Below are 26,071 nucleotides of genomic sequence, written 5' to 3'. Positions count from 1 at the left end.
CTATTTTGTCATAAGTAATGGGTCCAATTTTAAAGCAATGTTAATCTGCATATATCTTTGCAGAACGTCAGAATCGAGCTAAATCGAGCCATTACATTCGGACTTTTCAGTTCCGTTTCATTGGACCTCTGTTTCTTTTTTTTTTTTATCGGAAATCTGAATCACGCCTGGTGGGTTGAGCTATGTACGCAGACGACAGACTGCGATTCTTTACCTCTTCGAGCTACAGAAATGTATGAGAAAAATGGAAAAGAAAGATTCCACATATCTCGTTATTGGATGGGATTAGCAAGACAGAGTTAAGAGGGCGGACAGGCATGAAGAATGTAGAATCACGAACTCGATAGCTGAAATGGAAATGGGAAGATCACGTGGCGATACTCCATCAGTTTAGATGGATCTACAGAACGAGGTATGGAATCAGATGATTGGAAAAAGAAATCATTGTACAGTTGTCTTATTACGTCGTGACAGCCAGCCTGCGCGAAAGAGGGGAGTGTGGCTGTTGGAGGGGAGGAGGGGACAACTAAGCCATGCGCTGTGTCAGCGTGAGAGAGGGAGGATAGTACACTCGCTTTAAATAAAAATCTTATTTTTTAAGCCGTTGTGTTTTGGTTTCTGCATAATGCTGTATGGAGTCCACTGGTTGCTAGCACGAAAATTAATCTGAAGTTGAGACTCCGGCATTATCCAAGTATATTTGCATGTTCTTCTTCCCTCTCAACCTCCTCCTCTTTAAGCTCATCTTTTTTACGTAGGTTATTTTACGACGCTGTATCAACATCTTAGGTTATTTAGCGTCTGAATGAGATGAAGGTGATAATGCCGGTTAAATGAGTCTGGGGTCCAGCACCGATAGTTATCAAGCATTTCCTCATATTGGGTTGAGGGAAAACCCCGAAAACAACCTCAACCAGGAATCAAACCCGGGCCACCTGGTTTCACTGCCAGACGCGCTAACCGTTACTCCACAGGTGTGGCTGATATGTTTTATGAAATAGAAATATCAACATTTGAATATTACAATTTGACAATTTTTTTAGGGGGAGGTAAAGGAAAAAAAAGAAGACGTCAAGCTTTGATTTGTTTTTTTTATATATAGACGCAAGGAGAGAAGTCTGACGGTTTCAAAATTAAAATAAAGAATAGACTGGATGATTATTCTATGCGAGTTTAGTATAGAATTAAACTCTCTTGAAAGCATCCGACTTATGCATTCAGCGGCTTTTATTTGTTACACGCCTCACATAGTTACCGCGAAAACTGTCACCGTTTCTACAGTAGTAACTTTAGTTTATAAAACCTGTTTAGCAGGAAAAATGTTTATGAACACAATTAATACAAGTGCATCATACCTGTGTCACAAGACATATCACTGTGCTCCTTCTGCTTCAGCGCATTTTTGACAACTCCGAAGATTAGTATAAAATACTCGACTGATCTCTTCTTGCAAAATGGTCGAGATGACTTTTCAGATATTTTTTTCCTCTTTTTGCATAGTAACCTAAAACTACAAAAACCTAGCTGCAATATGCACTATTCTCGATCAGTAACTTACACGAATGAGTAATTCTTTCATTGTTCTCAAACAACTAGAAAACATAGTAACTTGCATTTCATTACGCACGAATGAGTACTCATTTCAGTAGCTCAGAACAGACTTGGACCTTGTGAACTGCTAACACAAACGTCCTGCAGTTTGTATGGATAAATGTTTCAAGATGATCCACTCATTCATAGTGTTCTGCTCAGGGCTGTCTTTCACTTCAAACCCAGCATTCTCCAGTCTTTCCTATTTTCTGTCTTCCTCTTTGTATCCACATATGATCTATATATTTTAATGTCGTCTATCATCTGATATCTTGTTCTGACCCGAACTCTTCTCCCATTCATCATTCTTTCCACTACATCCTTCAGAAGACAGTTTCTTCTCAACCAGTGACCATAAGGTGATATGAATGGGATATTTGTAAATGCTACCATCGTCCTGGCTGGACAATGACTGTTTTCACAAAAAAAAAAGACTTTGGACTATGGTTGTTTTAAGAAAATCACAGAAAATGTCCACTCCTATAACATAGACCTATGGTGTTTTTCCCTAACAATTAATCCAGTAGATGGCCGCTATAATACGCTCAACTTATACTTAATATCTCAAATTTGCATTTTTGGACTATGATTCTTTTTTCAAAAAGCCTTCAATTCTTTATCCCTAAGCTAATGCGATAGCTCAATGAGGTAGTATTTGCATACTGTAAATTTCCTCATTTCAGTTTGCTTATAAATTCAGCAAAATTGGCGTTGTCTCTGATATTACGCGTAGCATAATATACACCGGTAAGCAGACATAAACTAATGCTTTATCGTATAGCAGAAAAATTATCATATATTATTATAATACTGGGATTGAAGTGTACATACCAATAGCTGTATGCACACAGTTTCAGGCACACTCTGGGCGTTATCTGCAGAACTTCCTTATAAACTTGATACCGTGTTCGTCAAAGGGAAATATGTACCACATAAAAGAGAGATTAAAATTTTAATTTCAGTTATAATGACATAACTGCCAACCTTGGATTGCTGAAATATATATATATATATATATATATATATATATATATATTTGCATATATCGCAACAGTATACAATAATTTATTAGTAGATGTAGAACATTTCGTAGTGCTAAATCAATAAGTTCTTCCACAATAATGAAAATGTTTTTTTAATTATTTTCTGAGGGGGGGGGGCTCGAAGGCTTGAATCGGAGCCTGAGGCTTATTGTGGGATGGTGGTTGAAGTCCTTAGGACCCCATTCCTTTAAGTGCGTAATTCACTGCTTGGTGTTATCTTATCGATTGAGCTACGACATCCAGGTTTGACGGAGTCTCCCTATTGATATTCCGCAGCCCCCTCAGATCGATGGCATCTGTTCGAAAATCACATACTATGTCCTACTGCATCCTATATTGACCTGGCAATATCAGCACCGTAAATACCGTGATTCGCCTTGGCGCCATCTGTCCGGGGAAGCTACACATCTCCCAGATTCCTGGTTTTTTATAGTTCGCTGTGAAAGTCCCTTCAACTCCCTGGGATCATATGCAGCTTTTCTCTAAACAGACAACAAGAAGCAAATATTTTTCGAGTGTAGGTCTGTGTCGTCGACAGTGATTAGTTTGTACACTAGAAGCATGCATTCTCTGCCTTCTCTTACTTTTGCACACGAAAAGAATTCTATAAAGCTGAGATCTACTTTTTTGTTTCTTTTCAGTGAACTTCGACCACTTCCAGATTTTGAGAGCGATCGGAAAGGGCAGCTTCGGAAAGGTAAGTTGGAATTTTTTCTGAAGGTTGTGTGTTTGGCCTTTATTAAAGTTACACCATGTTACATCTATTCGAAAATGTCATTTGGCAAAGCTAGCATAACTTTACGATTAAGTGTAATACATAATATCATACATGTAACGGACCTAACAGGAAACGATTTGCTGAACTCTTGAATAGCTCGTGAAAAGTTAAAACTCAAAATAAACGTTTACATGTTTATTGTATTCAGGACCCTTGTGGTCACTCAAAATTCTTTGAGCTGATGTCTATAATTTAGAAATTTATTATTATTATCTAGACACATCTAAACTTTTAATAGTTAAACATTTATTGCCGTTGTAATATTGCAACGTGCAAAAAAAATTGCGTTTTGAAACCCATTTAAACCTGAGCCATTCTTATAATACTGGAGATGAATCTAGATATTCAGTGTACGAAATAGCCTACATGAGAAAACATGGCCTTTTCAAATATATAAATTGGAGTCTAGGTTGGGAAAATATTTCGAAAATTACAGAGATACGGTTACACAATGGCTGTCCATAATAAGGAATTATTTCCCTAAATTAATTTACGAACGAAAATGTATTTACGTTGATATAATAGCGAAGCTGTTTATTCCATTGTTGCATTTTAGCTCTTCCACAATTTGTCTTTCCTGTGGTTGATGTGTTTTCCAGTAGCGAAGCTCTTAAGAGGCTTTTGAGGCTTTGCCTACCCAAAACGTTTGTCATTATACCTAGTAACAAGAGCTCTATAAGTTCGTAATAACGATGTATCGTAACACTTGGTTGCACTCCCGTCCTTCCAAATATTAAGTTCACTCTTGGCAGCCATTCCAGGATGGAGAGTTCAGTACGAGAGGCTTTTGGCAGAAGTCTATAAAAGCATGACTACGACTTTGACTCGCAAGCTTGAGGGGGACTGGGGAGAGGGTATCGAACCGCTGCATCGCGGTACGAAACGCTGCTAGCCTCAACAATAATACGTTGCGCTATATTGGTATAGCTTGCGCAAGGAACGATTACCGGTACCGAAAAACAGTGGTGGCGTTACTGTCTGTTTTGACGTGTGTATGTAGGCACGCCGAGGGAGCGAGAGGTGCGGGGCGATGGAAGTACTGCCTCTTCCAAGAAGATGAATAGATGGGAACATCGCATATGGAAATGAAGAGCGTAGCAAGAGAAAAGTTCGAAACGAATTAAACGCGAAACATTATGTTTACGAATAAAATAATGATACTCTGCGAGGGGAACGCTCCATCACTACATAATAAAATAAACGCACTTGGAACAAGACACGTATTCACATGCAGTGGAACTGAAACTAAAACCGTAATGTAACTATCACAATGCAAGACTGTATCTATCGATGTCGTTTCTCTTCCGACTGTACTCTTGAATATAATTCAAATTATCTCGTGACCTTTCCTATCGCCCGCTCTTCTTTATCGAATTGTTTCGTTCGCATTTCTATCGTTGGTAATCCCTGCTTGCGAGACCTATAATCTTTGAATGCGCTGCGTTGTTAAATGTTAGTTTAATCGAAAGTGCATGCATGTGTGTGTTACATATTACTTTTGTGTAAAATGGCTCATACTGAGAGCACATTGAGGTAATTATTCGTAGAATTAAAAGATAAATCGTTGGACATGTGAACAATATGTGCTTACAAAGATAGAAGATCGATATGACATTACATATTAAAATAGCGGATGGAGGAAGACAAAATAGAAGTATTCCGTTTTCATGGCATAAGAAATGTCCTTGGCTAACAGGGTGTTCTGAGTCAAGTAAGTTATATTATACCAGCATTCTATTTGGGGTTGAAAATGAGTGGTCATCATCTTCTTGTGGGGTCTGTGTCACAAGTTTGATTGGAAAGCCGATAAACCTCTGCTGTATAAAAAGATAAAATGTAAACAGATTTTTTTCAGCCTACCCACTATTTACACTGTAGCTTCACCGCTGGCTGTTTTTAAAGTTTTAAAATAAAATTTTAATTTCGATTACTTATATTTGAACACTATCATCGACGCTCCCATCACCACTATCGTTGATTTGGTACAGTAACTATAAATGAATATGGATAACACGGAACTTTTAAAACTTTATATGCACTTTGCTCAATTTCAGTTATTCTCTTGCTTAGGTGGATACGAAACGTCACGTATGTACACAGAGGTATCGTTCTGAAGGAGGGCTTCTGACGTGAAGACGTATTTTACGGTGGACGTGGCAATTTCTGACGGGAACTGTATGGATGCTAAATTGGTTGAAATGGACCATATACATTGGATCAGCACTCAAGGGAAAGTAAACTCGGAGCATATGAGTCTTCATCTCCAATATATAGACAATTTCAAGTGACATTTATGTAAAATTTCCCATATTTATTACTCTAGTGGTCGGAATTAGCTTAACTTTCTCTTGTGCTTGGCCTTCGGAAATACTAATAAACATTCATTTAAGGATTTAATTTAAGACATGCTACATTTTCACTTTAAAGAAATATTGGTTCACTGCTGTAGCTATGAGTGCTCTTCCCAGCCAAGTGGTCCGAGGTTCGATTCCCAGCATGGGCAATGGAAGATATTTATCTGGGACTGGGTGTTCATCCGTTGTCTTGTAATTGTACTGTGACGTCTCAGCTGTGGCCCTGCGTCATTCCGATCCCATGATCAGGGACGCTGTCGTCTGTGAGATGTCCAGTGTACGATCAAATGAATCTCCCTCCCTTACCCACAATGGTGTGTAAATCGGACATAAGGAGAGGTTAAGCAGAGTAAGAAAGAAAGGAATAAAGAAAGAAACGAAGAAATGGAGGAAAAGAAGGAACAGAGGAAGAAAAAGAAAAAGAATGGAAGAAGGAAAGAAACAAAGGAAGGAAGGAGTGAAGAAAGGAAGAAAAAAGAAAAAAAATGAATGAGGAAAGAGAAAAAAGGAAGAAAGAGAAAAAGAAAAAGGACGGAGAAAAGAGAAAAAAGAAGGAAAGAGAGAAAGGGAGGAAAGAGAAAGGAAGGAGGAAAGAGAAAAAAGGAAGGAAGAAAGAGAAAAAGAAAAGGAAGAAAGGAGGAAAGAGAGAGGAAGGAAGAAGGAAAGAGAGAAAGGAAGGAGGGAGAAAGAAAAGGAGGGAGAAAGGAAGTGAGGACGAAGGAAGGAGAAAGGAGAAAAGGAGGGAATGAAGGAAGGAGGGAGAAGGAAGGAGGGAGAAGGGAGAAGGGAGAAGAGGAGGAAAGAAAAAGAAAAGGAGGAAAGAGAAAAGAAGAGGAAGGAAAGAGAAAAGAGAAAAAAAGGAGGAAAGGGAAAGCAAGGAGGAAAGAGAAAAAAAGGAAAGAAGAAAGAAAAAGAAAAGGAAGGGAAGAGAAAAGAGAAAAAAGGAGGAAAGAGAGAGAAAGGAGGGGGAAAGAGAAAATAGGAAGGAAGAGAAAAAGAAAAGGAAGGAAGGAGGAAAGAGAAAAAAGGAAGAAAGAGAAAAAGAAAAGGGAGGAAAGAGAGAGAAAGGAAGGAGGAAAGAGGAAAAAGGAAGGAAGAAAGAGAAAAAAGGAGAAAATACAAAAAAGGTGGAAAGAGATAGAAAGGAAGGAGGAAAGAGAAAAAGGAAGGAAGAAAGAGAAAAAGAAAAGGGAGGAAAGAGAAAAAGGGAAGGAAGAAATAGAAAAGGAAAAGGGAGGAAGGAGAAAAGAGAAAAAAGGAGGAAAGAGAGAGAAAGGAAGGAAAGGGGAAAGAGAGAGAAAGGAAAGGAGGGAATAGAGAGAAAGGAAGAGAGGAGAGGAAAAGGAAGGAAGGAATGAATGAGGAAGAAGGCAGAAAGGGAGGAGGGAGGAAGGAAGGAGAGAGAAAGAAGAGGAAAGAGAAAAAAGGAAGAAAGAGAAAAAAGAAAAGGAAGAAGAAAAGAGAGAAAGAAAGGCATGAAGGAAGAAAGAAGGGGAGAAAGGGAAGAAAGGAGCAAAAGAAGAAAGAAAGGGAGGGAGAAAGAAAGGAGATAAGGAAGAAATGAGGAACGTAAGGAGGGAGGGAAGTAAGTAAGTAAGAGCTTTTCAGGATTTCAGCTAGTGAGAGTTTTCCAAATCATGAAGTTAAATCTGAGTCGTGACTATTAGCCTACATAGGAACAATCGGATTACGAAGAAAAAGTATATCTACAAAAGAATCAACTTATTAAAGCGCATTAAACTTGCAGAAGTGTTACACTGATTGAATTCTGTTCTTAATGGCCTCATTATCTTATAATTGGATATCTCGGTTCACTACTTCCTTCAAGATGGAATTTTGTATCTTCCTTTCGGATTCTGCCCTCATTCGTAATATTATGTTTTAGATGTTTCAACGACTTGTACACTGTGTCCCAAAAGTCATGGTGGTGTTTCAGAGGATTATATTTTTTGATTGACTACTATAGATGAAGAAATGTAATATTAGTATCGGATAAAAATAAATCTCTCAAAGCTTTTCGTCTAAGTTTGAGACACTGAAGAAAACAAAAGACTGTAACAATCGAACAAATGCAATAATTTTCATTGCCACAGTTAATTATACAAGATGAATGTCCAAAGAAAAGTGCAATGTGTTTTGTGGCTGGCAAATTTTAATCTGTGACTCGTATACGACGTGAATTCCGTCGAGTATTTAACGAAGAACCACCACACGAAAATAATATTCGTCGTTAAGATAGTTAAGAGACTGGAAGCCTGTTGGAGGAAAGGCGTAATTGAAGATCATCGACAAATGATTGAACAGTAGAAGTAACTCGAAGAACGTTATTTGTTCAGAGTCCAAAGAAATAAGTTCGTAAATGTGCCCGAAAATTAGGACTTCCGAAAATAACAGTTCATACAGCTTTAAAGAAACTTTTTAATCTGACTCCTTATAAAGTACAAGTGTTTTGATGAAGGATGGGTGGAGCGGAGAAAAATTGTCTCCGACACCGGGACTCGAACCCATCCTTCATCATATGATAATGCAGAATTCCTGCACGGAAATATCATACTTCGGTACATCACATTAATATGATATGCGTAAATAATCACTTAGTGATTTAAGACGGCGCTCATTCCGTTGGATCCCGGCCACTTAGTCACTCGTAATGATTGCACCTCTGGATATAGTGTGTTGGACATTGTGCATGATGGTTGGCCACTAAAGGGAAACTAAGAAGTCGAATTTAAACTGAGAGGATTCAATCCGGCATCAGAACTGGAATCCGGTGTAGCTTAGTGGATAAAGTGTCAGCACGTAGAGCTCAAAACCCGGGTTCGAGTCCCGGTGCCGGAGAGATTTTTTCTCCGCTCCACTCATCCTTCATCATATAGTAATGCAGAATTCTTGCACGGAAATAACATACGTACTTCGGTATATCACAATAATAGTATTCTGAAGCTAAAAATATGTTGTGAATTGCATAGTTGCTTTGTACAGATTTTGTAAAACTAAAAATTACATTATTCTTAGGCATTTATCACAATAATTGTTACAATCACAGACTTTATTATATTACATCTCAACGAGAAAGTCTCCAGGGAATGAAGGTAAGCGGGGTGATGCTGTGAATGAATGTTGATGTCATAAGATGTCATAAGGTCACACACGTGGGTACTCATATCTCTATTGGCTATCTCTGAAAGCACAAACCATAACATATTTTTATACTACCCTAGTTACAAAATTAGATCACTGTTAATCTCCTGGGGCCCTATTCATAGCGTGGGTTTTCGGTGGATGATCAGCGAACTAGCTTTTTTCGTATTCATAAACCAGTGTTAGCGATATGATATGATATGAATCCTGTTTAGCACGCTCGTAGCCCGGGCTAGCGAAATGTCTATGAATAGCACCCTAAGTATTTTAATCCCTCCATACAGGAAATAACATATGGAGGAGAGCGCATGATTTTTAAACTGACGTTATAACTCTAATATTATCTATCTACTTCGCTCTAATAGATGACGCAATAGTAAGCACATTCCTTTCACGGTTTATCTCCTGATTGGAGAACAGTACATGCATAGATGCATAGGCTACACATTGTATCTACTAAGTATTTGTTTACACCATTAAAATCTCGATTATATTTTAGTAGTGCAATATCGCATGAAGTAATAACAAAAAAAAGTATAAATACAAATCCCTCATGGGTAGAAGTACAGTACTAACAATACATTGAAAAATCAACATGAAGTTCATATTCATTATAAGCCACGTTTGTTTATTTTGAATGTGGATGCAGACTAGACATAAACATCTAGAACAAAGGGATGCAACCTGGCTTCATGGGAAGCCAGTTCTTTGAGAAATGCAAGCAAGATAATGCAGACCTCGCGTATATCTCCAGCATACTGAGAGTTGATGAATGAAGACGAGACGTGGGAAAATAATAGATAGAACATCCCGGGTGTTAGCTCATCTCTTTGGGGAGCAGATACTCTTTCAGTTATCCCGAACAATAGAGCTCAGCTGACGTTTATGTTGATGGATAGGAGCGACTTATGGCTTCTACGACAAAGGTCATTTCCAAAGGAGGAGATTGAATTAGTTTACGAAGCTTCCATTGTTTTCCAGTCTAGGTGAACCTTGGCAAAAGAGCGTAGTGAAATTATAAACTTGATAATCTATACAGTATTATGGGCTAAATAGTATCAAACTTTCTTAAGTAGAATTTCATTATCTCGAATTCTCGATACGTCGAAGTAATTCTAATTTCTTGGTGGCAACGTATATGTTTTGTGTGTAAAACTGGCGAACCCGAAAAGTAGAGATTCCGGTCTACAAACAATGTTGAAGTTCCAATGTTCCAAAATACAGGGACATCATTTTATTTTTACTAACATTTTTAATATTAACCTGGCTATGCCTTTGGATTAATGATTGAGACCCGGAAACACCGTTTGCTACCTCCTTCCACGACTGGAGTTCGATGATACTGGCGTAAAATACAAACAAATCACTTTACTAGGTAAGGAGGGAAGAAAAGTAGTTCATCCATTTACGTAAAGTAGGAAATATCGCGATTTTGAGTGTGATAATTTTCATTACGTTTTGTTTAATCAAAATACAGTACAGTATTAACAATACGTGTTTTTACTCACGAACTGAGTTATCCATGCGAACGTATTCATTAAGCAGTGTATATTATACTGTCTACAGCACATCAGCGTACTATATAGAGGATGAAGTTAAAATGAAAAATAATCATAATAATATTGATATTTAAACACATTTTTGAAAATGGTGGCCGTTCATTTCGATACAGGCTTCAGTTCTTTTGTGCCTATTATCGCACTGTAGACTATTGCATCTAATTCCAATTACCAGTTCCGTCCTTCATACTTAGTAACTCATGTTGAAATAATTCTGTACCTACTCTATAAAAGAGTACCTTACGTACTGTAAATTCAATCTTCACTTCTGCCCGAGCCGCACAGATAAAATTACTCAGATATGCTATCTACTGTCCGTCCAAGTGGTTATGTCGCAGGATCGTGGAAAGGGGGAGAATCACGTGACAGTTAATTACTTAACGAGGCCCTTTTATTTAAGTTATTTTAAACAGTTGCATAATATTACGTAGACGTCCAATTAATTCCTAACAGAAATTAATGTTTTCAGAAAAGAGCTAAGAAAGCCCAGCCACTAGTCTTTACAGTGGAGTGAGCAGAAGCAGGTGGGAGAAATCGGGATGCGACGTAGGCAAACGGACAGTACCTGTGCGAAAATATGATTCAATATTGGAAGTTTTCGTCACTGGAGAACGTGAACATATTTCTGAAACGTATTATAATTACTAACTCAGTACTGCGGCCTTGGTTCTTTGTGAAGAAGGGGTGGGAGTAGAAGGAGTGGGAGTGAAGTACATTCAAAAACTCAGGTACAATAAAAGTTGAAGTAAAAATAAAATGATGTCCCTGTACAACACATCATGTGCAGTAAAACTAGGCGCTCACTTACCGGAAAAAATTCGTTGGCCGCGTTCAGATTTTTATTCTTTGCATTATTTTAAATGGAACATCGCACACTTGGCCGTATCGCCTCTGTCCGCATTACCGGATTCCGTCCAGAATTCTGAGATAAATCTAAACGGTTTTCCGTACAGTCCAAGATCGAAATAAAGAATGTCATGGATTATATCAATTACAAGGCCTCCAAACGCGGTAATATTGGATGTATAATGAAATGGATGACTCGAAGCTTATTTTATTAAATCCAACAATGTGAAGAGCTTTATAATTTATGAAATTAGAATTATAACAATGTAATTTGGAGAAAGAACTATGGGATGAGATTGTCAAAGTTTGAAAGTGTTCTTAATTAAATTACTAACACTACTACTTTTGCTATTCTAATGTTCATTTCTTAAAATACACTAGAAGAAGTTTAGACATAATTATTTCTGCGAAAGCTATTGTTACCTGGTTCTGTGTCTAGCAGTGTTTCTAGTTTGTATACATTTATAGCGTTCTACACAGAACCGCAAACAAAAAAATTCGGTTGCCAAGTCCGGTGAACCTGGAGGCCATGCGACTGGCCACCATGACCGCATCAATTCGCATCAAACTCGTGTATGCACAGCTAGCTCTGCTGACAATAGCTTCAGATTTCCATTGTGGTTCGCTACTATAACAGCACTAACAACAGCTTTTGTTTCGGAAATACGCCTGCAGCTATCAGTGTTTGGCTTGTAAATGGATACTATTTCTTCAAATGTGCAATTTCACAGCGTTATCGACTTGTATTTGAGAGCTTTCCGCAAACCATGACGCACGTAACAAATCCGACTTTGCACTAATGTAACACTTTCCTTTCATACTTAGAAGATCATAAAATGAATTTCGCTTGTTTATTTACAGTAGTAGCCTTTTTTTCACTCGTTGCTATGGAAATCCGTTTTATTTTTGTTTACATGCTGCTAATGCGCGTTATCTGTCGGTAGGCCTACAAATATTCAAAAGTCATATATTTTAAAAGTATACCACTATTGATGTAATATTTAAAGAGGTTACAGATCATAAGCATGAGAGGTTCAAATTTGATCTGGTCTTTACGTATTTATAATTATTACATAATACACACAAAATTCGAACCCAGCCTTGTTATCCACCAGCTTGTCGATGAATTATCCCAGAGACTGGGAGCTCCTTTATCTCGCCTTTTTTAAATCGCCTTAAATAGGCGACTCTTCTGTCACTAATTTCACGAAATACCCGCGAATTGACAACTTATTTCACGAAATATCCACCGAAATAGTGTCAGGTTTAACATTGAAATTACTCATTTTATTCCACCAAAAAATACAGTCCCTGATGGAATTGGTGATAGTGACTGTGTTGTTGCGCGTTCAAACTGAGGATTTGTTATGTAACTATCTGATTTAGTAAAATCTCGAAGGAAAAAAAAAACTAAATAGTCACTCCATCAGGATTCGAACAGGATTTGAGCGGTCCACCGTTGTGGAATAACGGTTAGCGTGTAGAGTCCAAATTCTGATTGGGGACAAATTACCTTGTTGAGGTTTTTCCGGGGTTTTCCCTCAACTCATTAAGAGTAAATGCTGGGTGACTTTCGGTGGGATCCCGAGTTCCACTCGTTTTCCCAGAGGTAAGCCGATGGCTTTACATCTTGAAAGAACATCTTTGGTTGGTTGTAGAGTGATCTCCGCACTTCTTTCATTACCATGTTATTCGTTGCAAATGTTTTGCTACATAAGAATTGAAAGCGGTGATCGTCGCTCACACGGTCATAAGTCCTGGCTGTTTGGAGTATGCAGAAGCATTTTACAGCCGAGTTCAGTAGTGTATTCTATATTATTTTTATGCGAGCGTTGTCATGAAAGAGGATGATGTCTTCTTAAAAAATTTTACTTATTTTGTAAATGATCTAATTACCGGTACTCTTTTAAATTTGCTTTTCAAACACTGTTATTAGCATATTGTATTCATAATTTGTTCATTTAAGAGAAAATCGATTAATATCGGTCCTTCTACGTTCCATGAAATCGTAGTAATCTTTTTTCTCAGGTGATTTCACTTTCCCTGTTTTGGTTGTGGCGATTGAGAGTGTTTCATTCTTGACTAGCAATCTTGATTTCAGAAGAGTACTGGCATGCATGTCCACAGTTGTGGAGTAACGGTTACCATGTCTGACCGTGAAATGAGCGGACCTTGGTTCAAATCCCGTTTGTGACAAGTTACCTGATTGAAGTTTTTTACGGGGGTTTCCTTCAAACTATTAAGAGCAAATGCTGGGTAATTTTCGGTGCTGGGCCCTGGACTCATTTCTCTGGCATTATCACTTTCATATCATTCAGACGCTAGACAACTATAGCAGTTGATAAAGCGTTGTAAAATAAACCACTAAAAACATCGGTTGTCACAATTATTCTATCAAGAAATTCATGAACCTCTTAGCTGTAGCGGTGGACATATGGAGAACGAAGTAAAATCGTTTCGCTTTGTTTTCTTAAGATCTTTAATATAAAAAATACAAATATATGAGATGGAAGGGGACTAAATAGTACCTTTTTGAGAAATGAATCAGAGCAGTAAGTTAAACATAAGAGTCTAATACCATTGTCGTCTTTTGTGAACGGGTTTTGAGAAAAGTGGCATTTATAATCTAATTTTGAAATGATTATTTATTCTAGGAAATCAGGAGACGTTGGAGAGGTGCTATTGGAGGATTTTGTAGGCCAAGTACCAACAAATGTGTCCTTTATTGGTTTGTGAAATAACAATGACGGTTTGTCCGTAATTTCATTGAATATCCATAACAAAGTGTTGCGACAGAAATATATGGCAATCGTGAACTCGGTGACTGACGGTAGAAGCAAGTCGGAAGCAGGACTGGAAGGGGAAGAAGGGAATGCATACAGCGTATTCCGAATCTCACCGGTCCGGTGGCATCAATGACGTCACGTTGCAGCGAAATAAGGAACAAAACTGCTGGAAGGATCGATGGCTGTCATGGCGACTGTACAAGTTGTTGTCTGTGCTACGCTAGCAAAATTTTGCGAAATTTTCGTAGTATAAACAATTTATTTCTTGAACCGGTAGTAATAACGGGTCCGTTGACATGTTCGCTCATAAGCCATTAACATATTGTTTTTACGTTGTGCTCATTACAAACAATACAGCAGAACTAAAGCAGAACACACCGCCATGACACAACAGTGCACGATGTTATTCGTCTGGTAATTCCCGCCCTATACAAGAACCAATCAGATTCACTGATGGCGGCTGATGGAGACTGCCACCACCTTTGCAAGTTGATGGCACTGGTGCGACACCGGTGGAGCACCAATGACGTCATCGGTGGAATTCGGAACACCGTGATGCCATCGGATTGCTCACCGGTGAGATTCGGAATACGCTCTATGTCCCTCATTGACGCGCTAGATCTCTATCTTTCGTGCAGTTATGTACTGTACATGATTTCGCGACTCAGCCGCTACTGTTACATGAATACGTGTTGTAATGTTGCCATTTGTTCGCTTTCATTTGTATGAATATCTCAAGAACCGTTCAAAAACGACCACTATGATATTAGACTTTTATGTTTAAAACTCCTCCCTGATTCATCTCTTAAAATAACCCTATTTAGTCCTCTTTCAGCCGGCATACTGTAGTTAAAAAAAAAAGAAGCCAATGTAATTTGTAAGAGAACAATCTATGAGAAAAAAGTTATCGAAAGTAAATTCTAGGAAATATACTCATTTTGACTATCTGGATTATGAAATATATGATGCGAAAGAGGAAGTGATGTCCTGAAAACTGCATAAATACTAATGGATTTGTGGTACTATCAGAAGTGCCTTATATGGAGAACGTGAAAAGTCGAGTAATATTTCATAAAGTTATGACAGACCCTGTAATAAAGCACGGCTAAGAAATGTGGACTAAAAATAAAGTAAAAGTAGAATTCAAAGAACAAGAATGAGATTCTTGCGAAATATAGAACGGTGTAATAGATGATCTCGGATAGAAAATACGAGATGCAGTGAACGTAACACTCCATGTTGGAAAAATAAATCACAACAAAATTGTTTGAAAGATCTAAAACTTTTGAATTAGGGAAGAGTTCCCAAGAGACGCTTGAAGATAACACCGTAGAGGAACTAGAAGAGTAGGACGTCCACCGAAAAGGTATACTTTTCTGAGAACGAAACGAACATTGTGGCAGACCCATTGTAGATGAAGGATAAAAATATAAATATTTGAAATTACGTTTAACTGGCGCTGAGCGAGAGAGATCATGCTCGCCATGTAATATTAAACTAGATTAAAGATAGAAACATTTTAGAATTTAGTTATTTTGAAATTATTCATAAAAAAGTATTAATGTAATAACCAGGATTATAGAAATCGAGTAAACATCGCTGACTTACGAAGTTATGAGGTTAAGGGTGGGGAGGCCGAACTGAATTTTGATAATTTCTAAACTATGAAAGATGCATGAATTATTTTTTGCATACTAATTCTGGACATTAATTAGTACATACATGGACATTTACAAAGCTGTAGTGTAAGTAATATGATCATTATTAATTATCCATATTAATTTCATGTTAATATTTCTAGCTTGTGCTACAATTTCACAAATTTTTTAATATCTTTTTTTCTCAAGGTAGCTTGATTATTAGAAACTAGGAGTCTCTTACCCCGTTTCGAAAATCACACAACCAGAAATTTCTTTAAAAATGATACTGCTTTAAGGAAGCGGGAAGAATGTTGCATTAGAAAAAAAAAGTCCGTGTGTTTTTATGCACTAAATCATTATTTTTAATTTTTAGACGTGCAATAAAAATGGACCCAATATTGTTAAATAAAATGGAAATTTACCATAATGTTCTCTTAAAGAGACTGAAATTTTGTATATGCTGTTCGTTTTATGTAAAAATAAAAAACAGTTCTGGTCCGCCCCTGCATTAGAACAGAACATCTCTTTTGAACCGGTATGTCTGTATCTGCTTGAGTTTTACTGTGTACTTGTAAACTCCCTCCTCCCCATCCAGCAACGTTGCCAAACGCCTAATATTGTAAACTTTAATAATTACTTAAATATTACAATTATAAAAAAAATTGTGAGGACGTTTTTTCTTCCTTGTAACATGAACAATCATCACTTAAAATAATGGCACTTGTACCCCTTACATCCTGCAGGGTAAACATTGGTAATTTCGTGGCAGTGCTTATTTCGTGATACTTTTTCTTTGCTCTTTCGTGAACTAACCAATGGTGTTACGAGATTCAAATTTACGCCAAGGGATTGCATATGTTGTCCGATTTCCAGAAACATACAACTGCGCTTTGTTTGACTATTGTAGCTGTTTCAGTGAGCTTTTATGTTTGGAGAGAGCAAGTTAGCGTCGACTTCTCAGGCGTAGAAATTTTGTGGATGTTTGTAATTACATTACAGACTTATTACTAAAGGTAAGCATATGATATTTGGTACAAAGATTTATTACATCTTAATGAAATTTTAGGAAATATTTTCGGAATTTTAGATACAGCTGTGGTCGACATATAGGCTTAGCTTTACTAATAGAAATCTTAGCTGTTTGAGGCGAAATTTTGTTGAGTTACATATTATACTATTTTAAAAATTGTATTACAATACGAATTTTAGAAATCTGAAGATAAGATGTGATAACAAAAAAGAAAAGGGGGACGCAGTGGGTTCAGTGTAGCGTCTGTTTGATTTGTTATCATGCTAAGTGTCAATGATAAGTGCTAGATGACTTACTTGCAAGAATTGTGACAGAAGATGGAACATTGCTCCACCATTTTGCACCGGAGACAGAGGCAGAGGCAGACAATGGAGTGGCATCATGCAAATTCATTAAAGAAATAGAAATTCAAAAGTGCACCTTCGGCAGGAAAAGTTATGGCTACTGTGTTTTTCGATTCAGAAGGACTCTTGCTTATGGACATCATGCCATACGGAACCATAATTAATTCTGACACGTATGTGGCAATTTTCAAGAAACTTCAAGCTCGACTGAGTCGTGTTCGACGACATCGGGAGAAGCAGGATGTTCTGCTATTACAATACAACGCACATCCATATGTCAGTCACAAGACCACAGACCAGATCAGAAAATTCGGGTAGACAACACTGAAGCATCCGCCTTACAGTCCTGAACTGGCATCGTGCGATTACCATCTCTTTGGTAAACTGAAGGATCCCTTCGCGGAACGAGGTTAGAAGATGACTCCCTTGTGCACGCTGCTAAAGAGTGGCTCAGACGTGTTGGTCCAGACTTTTACCGTGCTGTTCTACAGGCTCTTGTTCCTAGGTTACGTAAGGCAGTTGAAAGGGACGGGGATTATGTGGAAAAATGATATTTTGTTCCTAAAGGATGCATCTACATTCTGTGAAAATAGCAAAGCTATAGGATAAAAATATAACTTTTAACCAAATGTTATGCATTACTTTTGGAATTACCCTAGTAATATAGGCTATAGTAAAGTCCGTAATAAAAATGTTCACCCTTTCAGGGCAAAGAAGATGCCTTTTCAATTTCAATTTTTACTTTGATTTCATTCTTATTATGTGTTGATATGTATTTCTATGTTTTCTTGCTATGAATATTAAACGGAATTACTATGTTTGAAGTCTTGTAACAATAAAAAATGAGAATTTCATTTGATTTTAATGAATTTTTCCACAATTGTTCTACCTCTCACGAAATTATCAATGTAATATCACGAAATGACCAAGGTTATCACGAAATAACCAACCTTTTAGCTTAAGTTGTAAAAGTGGTTTTTTGGCGCTTGTTCAAGAACGTGTCCAATCTTCTATGTGTCCAGATTTGTACAGAAAATTATAATCTTTTACATGAAAAAATCGGAATAAGGATATATTTACACATTTGCATTTTAAATTAATTTTCATGAAATTATCACGAAATTACCAATGTTTACCCTATAAATCTCAGCTTTGGTAAAAACTCAAATGTTTTTCGGAAACTTCGGCTTTTCCTTCTTCTTTTGTTCTTACTCCAAATTACTCTTGATACAGCTATCGGCTTTTTGAAACTATACACCAAAACTGTTTCAGTTGAAGGGGTTATCTTCGTTAGCAGACAGCGGATTTGTTCTATATTTCAGTACCTAAATATGATCGCAGGCAGAATCTAATTTCCCCATTATTTTTTGAAAGAAACATGTTGGCGTATTATTACGTTCGCTAACAATTCCGCCCTTAAAATGACGGATGGAGGAAGGATGTGAACTGGGTGTAATGAAACTCATTTAGCTCTAATTCTAAATTCTGAATATGGTAGTCAAATTACTGATTTATATGTATTGTGAGTATAATATGCTACAAACTATCGTATTTAACCATCTGGAGCTTCTATTAAATGCTTCTCCAACATTGATACACGCAGGCTTCTCCGTGCTGCACCATTTGGAAATCAAAGCAGCGATTTATACAGTATTAATTTAGGTATAATAATTACTTCGGCAGAGGGAGTGCGAGCATTGAGTCACGGAGAGCAGCCGTATCAAGCTGGTACCACGCGAGAGTCCTGTTTGATCGAGGGTTTTGCTCAGCTTCATGCATTGCCCACGAACCCTAATTAGCAGCCCGAATCAAATGTCCACTGAAGTGTTCTTCCTTGTTATGAACTTTTAAAGTGAACGAAGTCATCAGAGTGTAGAAACACATTTTAAAAACTAATATTACCGTAAAAGGAGACGATTATAATAAACTGATTTTGAAATAATTACTCAGTCGGAAGACAGCTACGCAAATTAGTACAGACGTGGAAAAATTATATTATTAGACTAAAGTAATTACATGTGTAATAGTACATTATGCAACGAGCCTATAATGGTAGTAATTAAGACGCGAGTATGTTTATGAAACGAGCGCTTGCGCTCGTTTCATAATTTTCATACGAGCGTCTTGATTACCATTATAGGCAAGTTTCATACGACTTTTTATGCTCGACCATATTTCTAACTTGAAATTATTCATAAGTATTCATGTTATTCTTATCTGACTGAGGAGCGGAACTGACCTTGTGCAATACCTCGTAAATTGTGAGATGTGCGCAGACGCGAAAGTATTGATTTTTTTCCGAGAAACAAATGTCGACATTGACCTTGATATAGTCTAGAGAGTAAAATAAACATTAATCTTGATATAACCTTGAAATTGATTTAGAGATTGAAAAACGAGATGACAAATTGAATTTATTTGAATATTATTTACAATTAACGCTAATTATTATAGTAACAGAACTGACTTTATTTCAAATATAGGTGATTTATTGTGCAATTGGTGAAATGAATTTGCAGGAATGTGCTTTGTGAAAGGCTGGAAGATGACGGTGAATTGATGTTAATTTGTGTGTTGTTTTTTTCGACTGAGTTTAATATTGTACTTGAGATTTCAATTTTATTTTGGATCGATTCTTCAACATAACCTTCTGCGACAGTATTGGATTTCCAGCCTCCGTTTCAATGTTGTGATGTAGCCGTCAGCGTCTACTAAAATTGTCGCAGAACTCCTACGAAAACAGTGTTTTCTTTCGATTGCATATCCGAGAATAATCGATACTTGCGCTTTCATATTGCTACAATGGTATTTTCTGATTGGTGGGACACCTGAACTTTAATGAATAGCTGTACTTTAATGAGGTCCATTAAAGGGCTGCTACCAGGTGTATAATTACTACATTTCGGCATGGTCGAGCATAAAATCACTGTATTTATCGGTAGAAATAATGAACAAAAATATATTTTGCTTATATTGCATTTCTTTGCATTGTGTGACGTTTTTGAGCTTATAGGTCATTTATATATTTTTTTTCGGTATTTTTGGTCATTTTTAATACTTTGAAGAAGTTTTAGATTATTTGGAATGCATTTTACTTTCTTCTTGACCGATAGGTCTGTTAAATCTTTTTCTAACCAAATCGGTCAATAGTAATTACCTACTGAATAAGTAAATAACAATGAAATTTGAGTTTTATAGTTTGGAACAGACTCTGAAGTCCATCCTTCATTCCACTGAAGGCTTCACTTCACACAACGAAAGTAATATAAAATGCTTGACAGCAGCTTAGATGTTTAAGTGAGGACTTTGACCGCTACTGTTCTTTTGTCGGTACGAGGATGTCTTTAGAATAATATGTTTGGAAGGGGGGGAAACTTTCATCATGTCCTGGACAGGACGTTGTGTCCTCAGCATGGTTCGGAAGGGATGTCTACTGTAGTAGACAGTATTTTTAACACAGAGATTGCAAGAATGCACGCTGCTCCCACAATTTGTTTTGTCATTCACACTCCCTCATCTGGAAGATCTGGTAACAAAAGTTAAGCGCGGAAGAAGGAGGAGACGGAGAATGAAGGCACTGACATGGACCACCCCTGATTGAAACAAATTAAAATCTATAGTTTTCCCTTAAAACCCTCATTTTGTTGCATGTTCTTTTCCTTTATCTTAGCCAAATTCCAGGAAGTTGCCTCCTCTCTCCGAGATTTGCAGGGCAATCATAGAAACACGGAGACTAATTTTTAAGAAGTTGTGGTGCGCGTACGGTGAATAATATTTAAAAGTCATTTTCTATTAATTTTATGTCATTTTTCCGTTAGTTTAAGAGCATTTTAATGATCATTTTAAGTAGATTTTTAGGTCATCAACATCCGCCCCCTATTAATAACAGTAAATACATGTGAATATGAGATACAGTCTTCAATTAAAAGCAGTACCTACATCTGGACATGACGCAGTATCTCCATGCTAATAACTTAACTTCATCTGGGTAAGAGATACAATTTCTGCAGGCTTAGTTTCATTTACATCTGAAAATTTTAATAACACTTGGCAACAGTTTAATTGGAAGCAATAAGAACTGAGTTCACTAAGTGAGGTTTATGTAAGTTTACCGTGCTATAATTCCTAGAACAAACACCAAATTCCTCCGCAGATCTGGAGGCTGATGTTCATATTACCCTTCATCGTATAATTAAAAAACACAGTTGACTTGTCTCTTAGTGAAAAATTTATTTCTTTTTTCGATGGTTAATAAGCTTCAGAAACTTTCCTGAGGCTGTTTGTCTTGGAGCAGGTTTACTGTTTTAATGAGAAAAAGGTAAGCGGGATAATTTGAAAGGTGAAAGGTTAGTTGTCTAAGATAAAGAATGCTGAATTTTTAAGAGTAACTAGATTTTCTTATTTGCTGTTTTAATGATGATATTTTCCGAGACACGGACATTTTTAAATGGCTGCCTTGAGGTGAAAGATTCAAATATAAATAAGAAAGAACATTTAGGGCTTTCTACAGGGTTTAAATTTAATTTAAAGTACGCAATACTTTTTGTAAGTTTAGAAATTGATGGAAAAATTATTTATAAATTTCTTAGCCGTGAAATTGAGTTAAAGGAGATTTAAGAGGGTTCGGAATCGCCTATCTCCACAATGTTAAATTTCACCAAGTTCATAATCAGAAACCTTCATATGTAGAAAGATGATACTTTTACCACATATTACTGGAAAACTGTTCATGATTTAGGCATAAGTACGTTTAGTTATTATAAAAACTACAAATTAAAATTTTTTATTATGAAACTGAATTTTGGAAAGAAACAAGGATAGAATTGTTTTTTTTATTTTTAAACTATCCAACATAAAAACATTTCCCTGTGTTAAAAATAGGAAATACTTATGGAGAACATGTGGTAAAAATGTGAGCTTTGTATCTTGGGTAGAATCTGAGGTAATGGGTCATATGTTTAAAAAATGTAATTTTTGGGAAACTTCAAAGTTGACAAGAAAAATCAATTGACAGGTGCAACATAAATAAAAAAAGATAAGAAAAGACTTTCCAATTTTCAAAACAATAAGTTTCATATATCATTGTAATCCCTGAAGTCTGTAGAATAGGCGTACAGTGAGACATAAAATAAAATTTCAAAATTTCGTAATTTTTGAGGTTCCAAACTCCCTTAACTATATCTATAACTTCTATGGTTCAACTTGATAAATGTAATTAAGTTTTTACAGATTCATATGAAATAGCTATTCTTATATTATAAACATTTATATTATTTTTCTTTAAAAAAAAAAGACACGTAGAGGTGCTGTAATTTAATAATTGTTATAATTATAAGCTGAAATGAACACCAGTGCTCTGATTGAAACTGTCGTGAAACAAATTTCTTCTGTGGAAACTCACTCGCATATTACAAAGAATGTTTATAACTAGCGACCGCTAATCCTTTAAGGAGGGAAGGCTATTCGCCTAGCATTCTGATCCCCAAAGCCGATAATAGCTTGAAACAAATAGGAATGAAAAGTATCAAAGTTTTACAGGTACAATTTGTTCTTCATTTTTTGCCCGCGTGGAATTTCGACGTCGAATATCTTCTGCAGTTGAAAGCGTCGTTAAATATAGAACTACTCGTTTAATATTAGAATCAGTTATATTGACTAGCTATGATGTATTCATAACAATTTCAGTTATGTTGGACACAAAAATGTTTTGTCCGTATTAATCTATCCACCCGAATGACTTTGTAAATTGTGACTTAGAGTGTGTATTGTATTTTCTCATATAAATCACATATATGGTGTGATTTATTTTGGTAACTTTTTTTTTGTTCAGCAGTGGTACTATTTATCTGTAACACTATCAGAGATAAAAATATTAACTAGTACTCCGGACGGTACTCGATCATTACTTCTCTTATCATTGCCTAGTAAGTTAGCGCCGTGCGCTGCAGGCAACTTCTCCTGCACCTCTGTTTGCAAGTAATCTATTCGCTGAATTGCAGGCGTTTGTCGTAAGACGTAAATACAGTACAATGCTTTAACGACATCTAGGATTAAATGTGCAGAGAACATTTTAAACACTGACCTAAAATTCAATTGTTAGTCATTGATACTGAATCAGTCCTCACTAAGAACGGTAATAGGCATTGAAAAGATTGTATGCAGAGTAGAGTGTCGGTGAAAATATAAACGAAACTGGTCTGCAAAACTCTTTATTCTTTAAAAGATTAGTCGTTATTTATTCGTGTTGGCGAATAAATAAATAAATAAGTAAATAAGTAAATAAATAAATAGATAAATAAATAGATAAATAAATAAATAAATAAAACGTCTCGCTCTTTAATAAAGAAATAAATATTTATTCTAAAATAGTTACATTCAACAAAAATTTTGAATGTTAGAACTAAACGTAGTAATAAAATAAGAAAATACACAGATCAAATTATATAAAGTAATGATAATATCAAATTGTCTGTGTGGAAGAGAGACGTGGACCTAGAAGAAAGAAACAAACAGAATGCAAGGAGCAGAAATGCGATTTTTTTCCAAGTGTAGCCGGAGTGTCATCACTCATGACTAAACCAAGTAACTACAAAGAAGATAATAGTCCGTAGTGTTCTTGATACTGCTGGTGAATATCGTAACAATTGGTGGGAACACGTACAACAGTTACGAACCTCTTGGTGAAAAAAGAATTGGGCATTCAGAATAACGAAGATCGGATCAAGTAAACGAGTTGTAATAGACTTAAGGGCCTGCGGCTTTAAAGCAGAAGAAAAAGAATTAATTTCACTCGCTAACATTAAGTTTTACAGTCTCAACCCTTCCTGCCAGTTGCGAACCAGGAAAATTAGACTCACTTCGTAAATTCTGGACGAGATTTCGAGTAAGATATGGTCACTATTACATCGGAGATTTATTTTATGTTATGTCCTATCTCTTCCGCGCGTCGTGACAGAATTCTACTCAGTTTGAGGAAACTGATGTTATCGGAAGTCGATGTTTCGCGTCAGCATGTCTCGAACATGGATATCTTTTTAGGACATGTCACAGCGGGTTTGTAAGTTGCCGCCAGGAAGTATTTTCTTACAATATGCCATGAATTAGGTGTTACACTGAACTCCATTTATAATGGATTAACTTCCTGGCACTCTGGTAAAGTCAAAGTTATTATTTCTGCGCTCAAGTACACTCGTGTAAAGAAAACGGATTTAAAGCGAATGGAAAGGTAAGTTATAAATATAACCCAGAAGTTTATGTTCTGAAAATATCTAAAATATGACTTTGAAAGCTTAAAAGTGCGCCATTAAAATGAACTCATAAATAAGAACGTTACGTTTCCTGTAACAGCCGAATGAATGTAAATTTATATATAGAGTGTCTGATAAGTCACGCCCTCTTTTTAAATGATCATAACTTTTTATTTGCAGACCGATTCTGTTGAAACTCGTGTCGTTACACATTTCATTTCTTGAGCTTTTGTTTAACAACTGTGACAGGAGGACGGAATTTGCAGAACATTTTTTTGGGAAGGCATGATGATTGACACGAACTGTTTGACAGTATTCTGTAGTCGAATGAGGCAATGTTTCACATTGGTTGCTTCGTAAATGGGCAAAACTGTCATTATTTGGTAGGTGAGAATCTGCACATCAAAAGGCATAGGAGCGTCCGAAGAGACGGTGTGATGCGGTATCATGTCGTCCACTGTTATTGGTCCTTTCTTTCTCCACACAACATTGAATGCCGAAAAATATCTGGAACTGCTGCAAGATCGTGTGTGGCCAGTAATTTCTCAGTGAAATAATATTGCAATATGCAGGATGGTGCATCCCATATTTTGGGTTTGCTGTTCGCGATTGGTTGCGTGATCGTTTTCCAGTTCGATGGATTGACAGACGCGGCGTACACGAATGGCCCGCCCGCAGCCCAGATCTGACTCCCTGCGGTTATTTCTTCTGAAGTGGATCAATGAGAAGGTGTATCGAAGAAAACCACACTTGGACGAACTGAAAGTAACAAGTCTCCAATGAACTCTATAATGTTCCGTTTAACTTTTTGCAGTCGCAATAGCGAAGTACCAGTTCGTTTAAGGAAATGTGTCGACAATGCTGGGGCTTATATGGAGATTTATAAGTCAAATGTAAAGGAGTTGCGACCACTTAAAGAAAGAGTGATTTATAAGACATTCTTTATATGATCCTTGGGAAATAGAAGAGATAATGAGTAGCAGTTCGTTATTAACACTTGACTCTAGTCCTTCAAGGTAATTTTGTATCGTGAATAACGATACTATGCTGTTAGAATGTGCATAAAAAGCGTTAACCGTTCAAAAACAGATATATAAAGAGGGGAAGGAGGACTTTTCTGATCTCCAATTTCTCATATAAAGGGTTCAGAACCATAGTGTGCCATTTAGTAAAACCGTAGAAAACAAGGGTTAAAATGAAGTTATTACCATAATTCAATGGAAACATGTAGCAAGTAATATAAAGTATACACATTCAAACTAAATGATGTGTCAATCTTCGTTAAACTATGGTATTCACTTAACTTTAACCCTTGCTTTCTCCGTTTTTAATAAATGGCGCTTGGCCCACTATGGCTCTGATCCCTTCATATATGTTGGTATCCAGGAATGTGTTAAATTCTTAGCAAATATAAATGTCATTAACCGGCCTACCAGTGGAAAACAATGATGATTCCCGGAATTTATGTAGACCAATAACGAGTCCCAGATTCAACCATGCACATGCTGTTCGAGATCTCAATGGGAATTCCTTAATCCGTCTGAATTTCAGCTGCCAGACTATTTGAATTTTCGAGATGATGTAAAGGATTAATTCTGTAAATAATTGTATTATTATTTTTACCTAAAACTCCATGGCGGAGTCGACCTGGTTGGCGAGTTGGTATAGCGCTGGCCTTCTATGCCCAAGGTTGCGGGTTCGATCCCGGGCCAA

At 36.7% G+C, this 26,071-nt stretch overlaps 1 protein-coding gene across 1 annotated transcript in view; it reads left to right on the top strand.

Annotated features, from left to right (window-relative positions):
* Window positions 1-26,071, top strand: part of LOC138697768 (serine/threonine-protein kinase 32B) — a 413,746-nt gene that overhangs the window by 44,917 nt on the left and 342,758 nt on the right. The window contains exon 2 of the mRNA XM_069823257.1: window positions 3,275-3,330. Within this exon, the coding sequence (XP_069679358.1) occupies window positions 3,275-3,330 (56 nt within the window). The remainder of the gene's footprint in view (window positions 1-3,274; window positions 3,331-26,071) is intronic.

This window comes from Periplaneta americana, chromosome 4 (genome assembly GCF_040183065.1).
Source record: "Periplaneta americana isolate PAMFEO1 chromosome 4, P.americana_PAMFEO1_priV1, whole genome shotgun sequence".
NCBI lineage: Eukaryota > Metazoa > Arthropoda > Insecta > Blattodea > Blattidae > Periplaneta > Periplaneta americana.
This window is presented reverse-complemented; position numbering and strand designations above follow the sequence as displayed.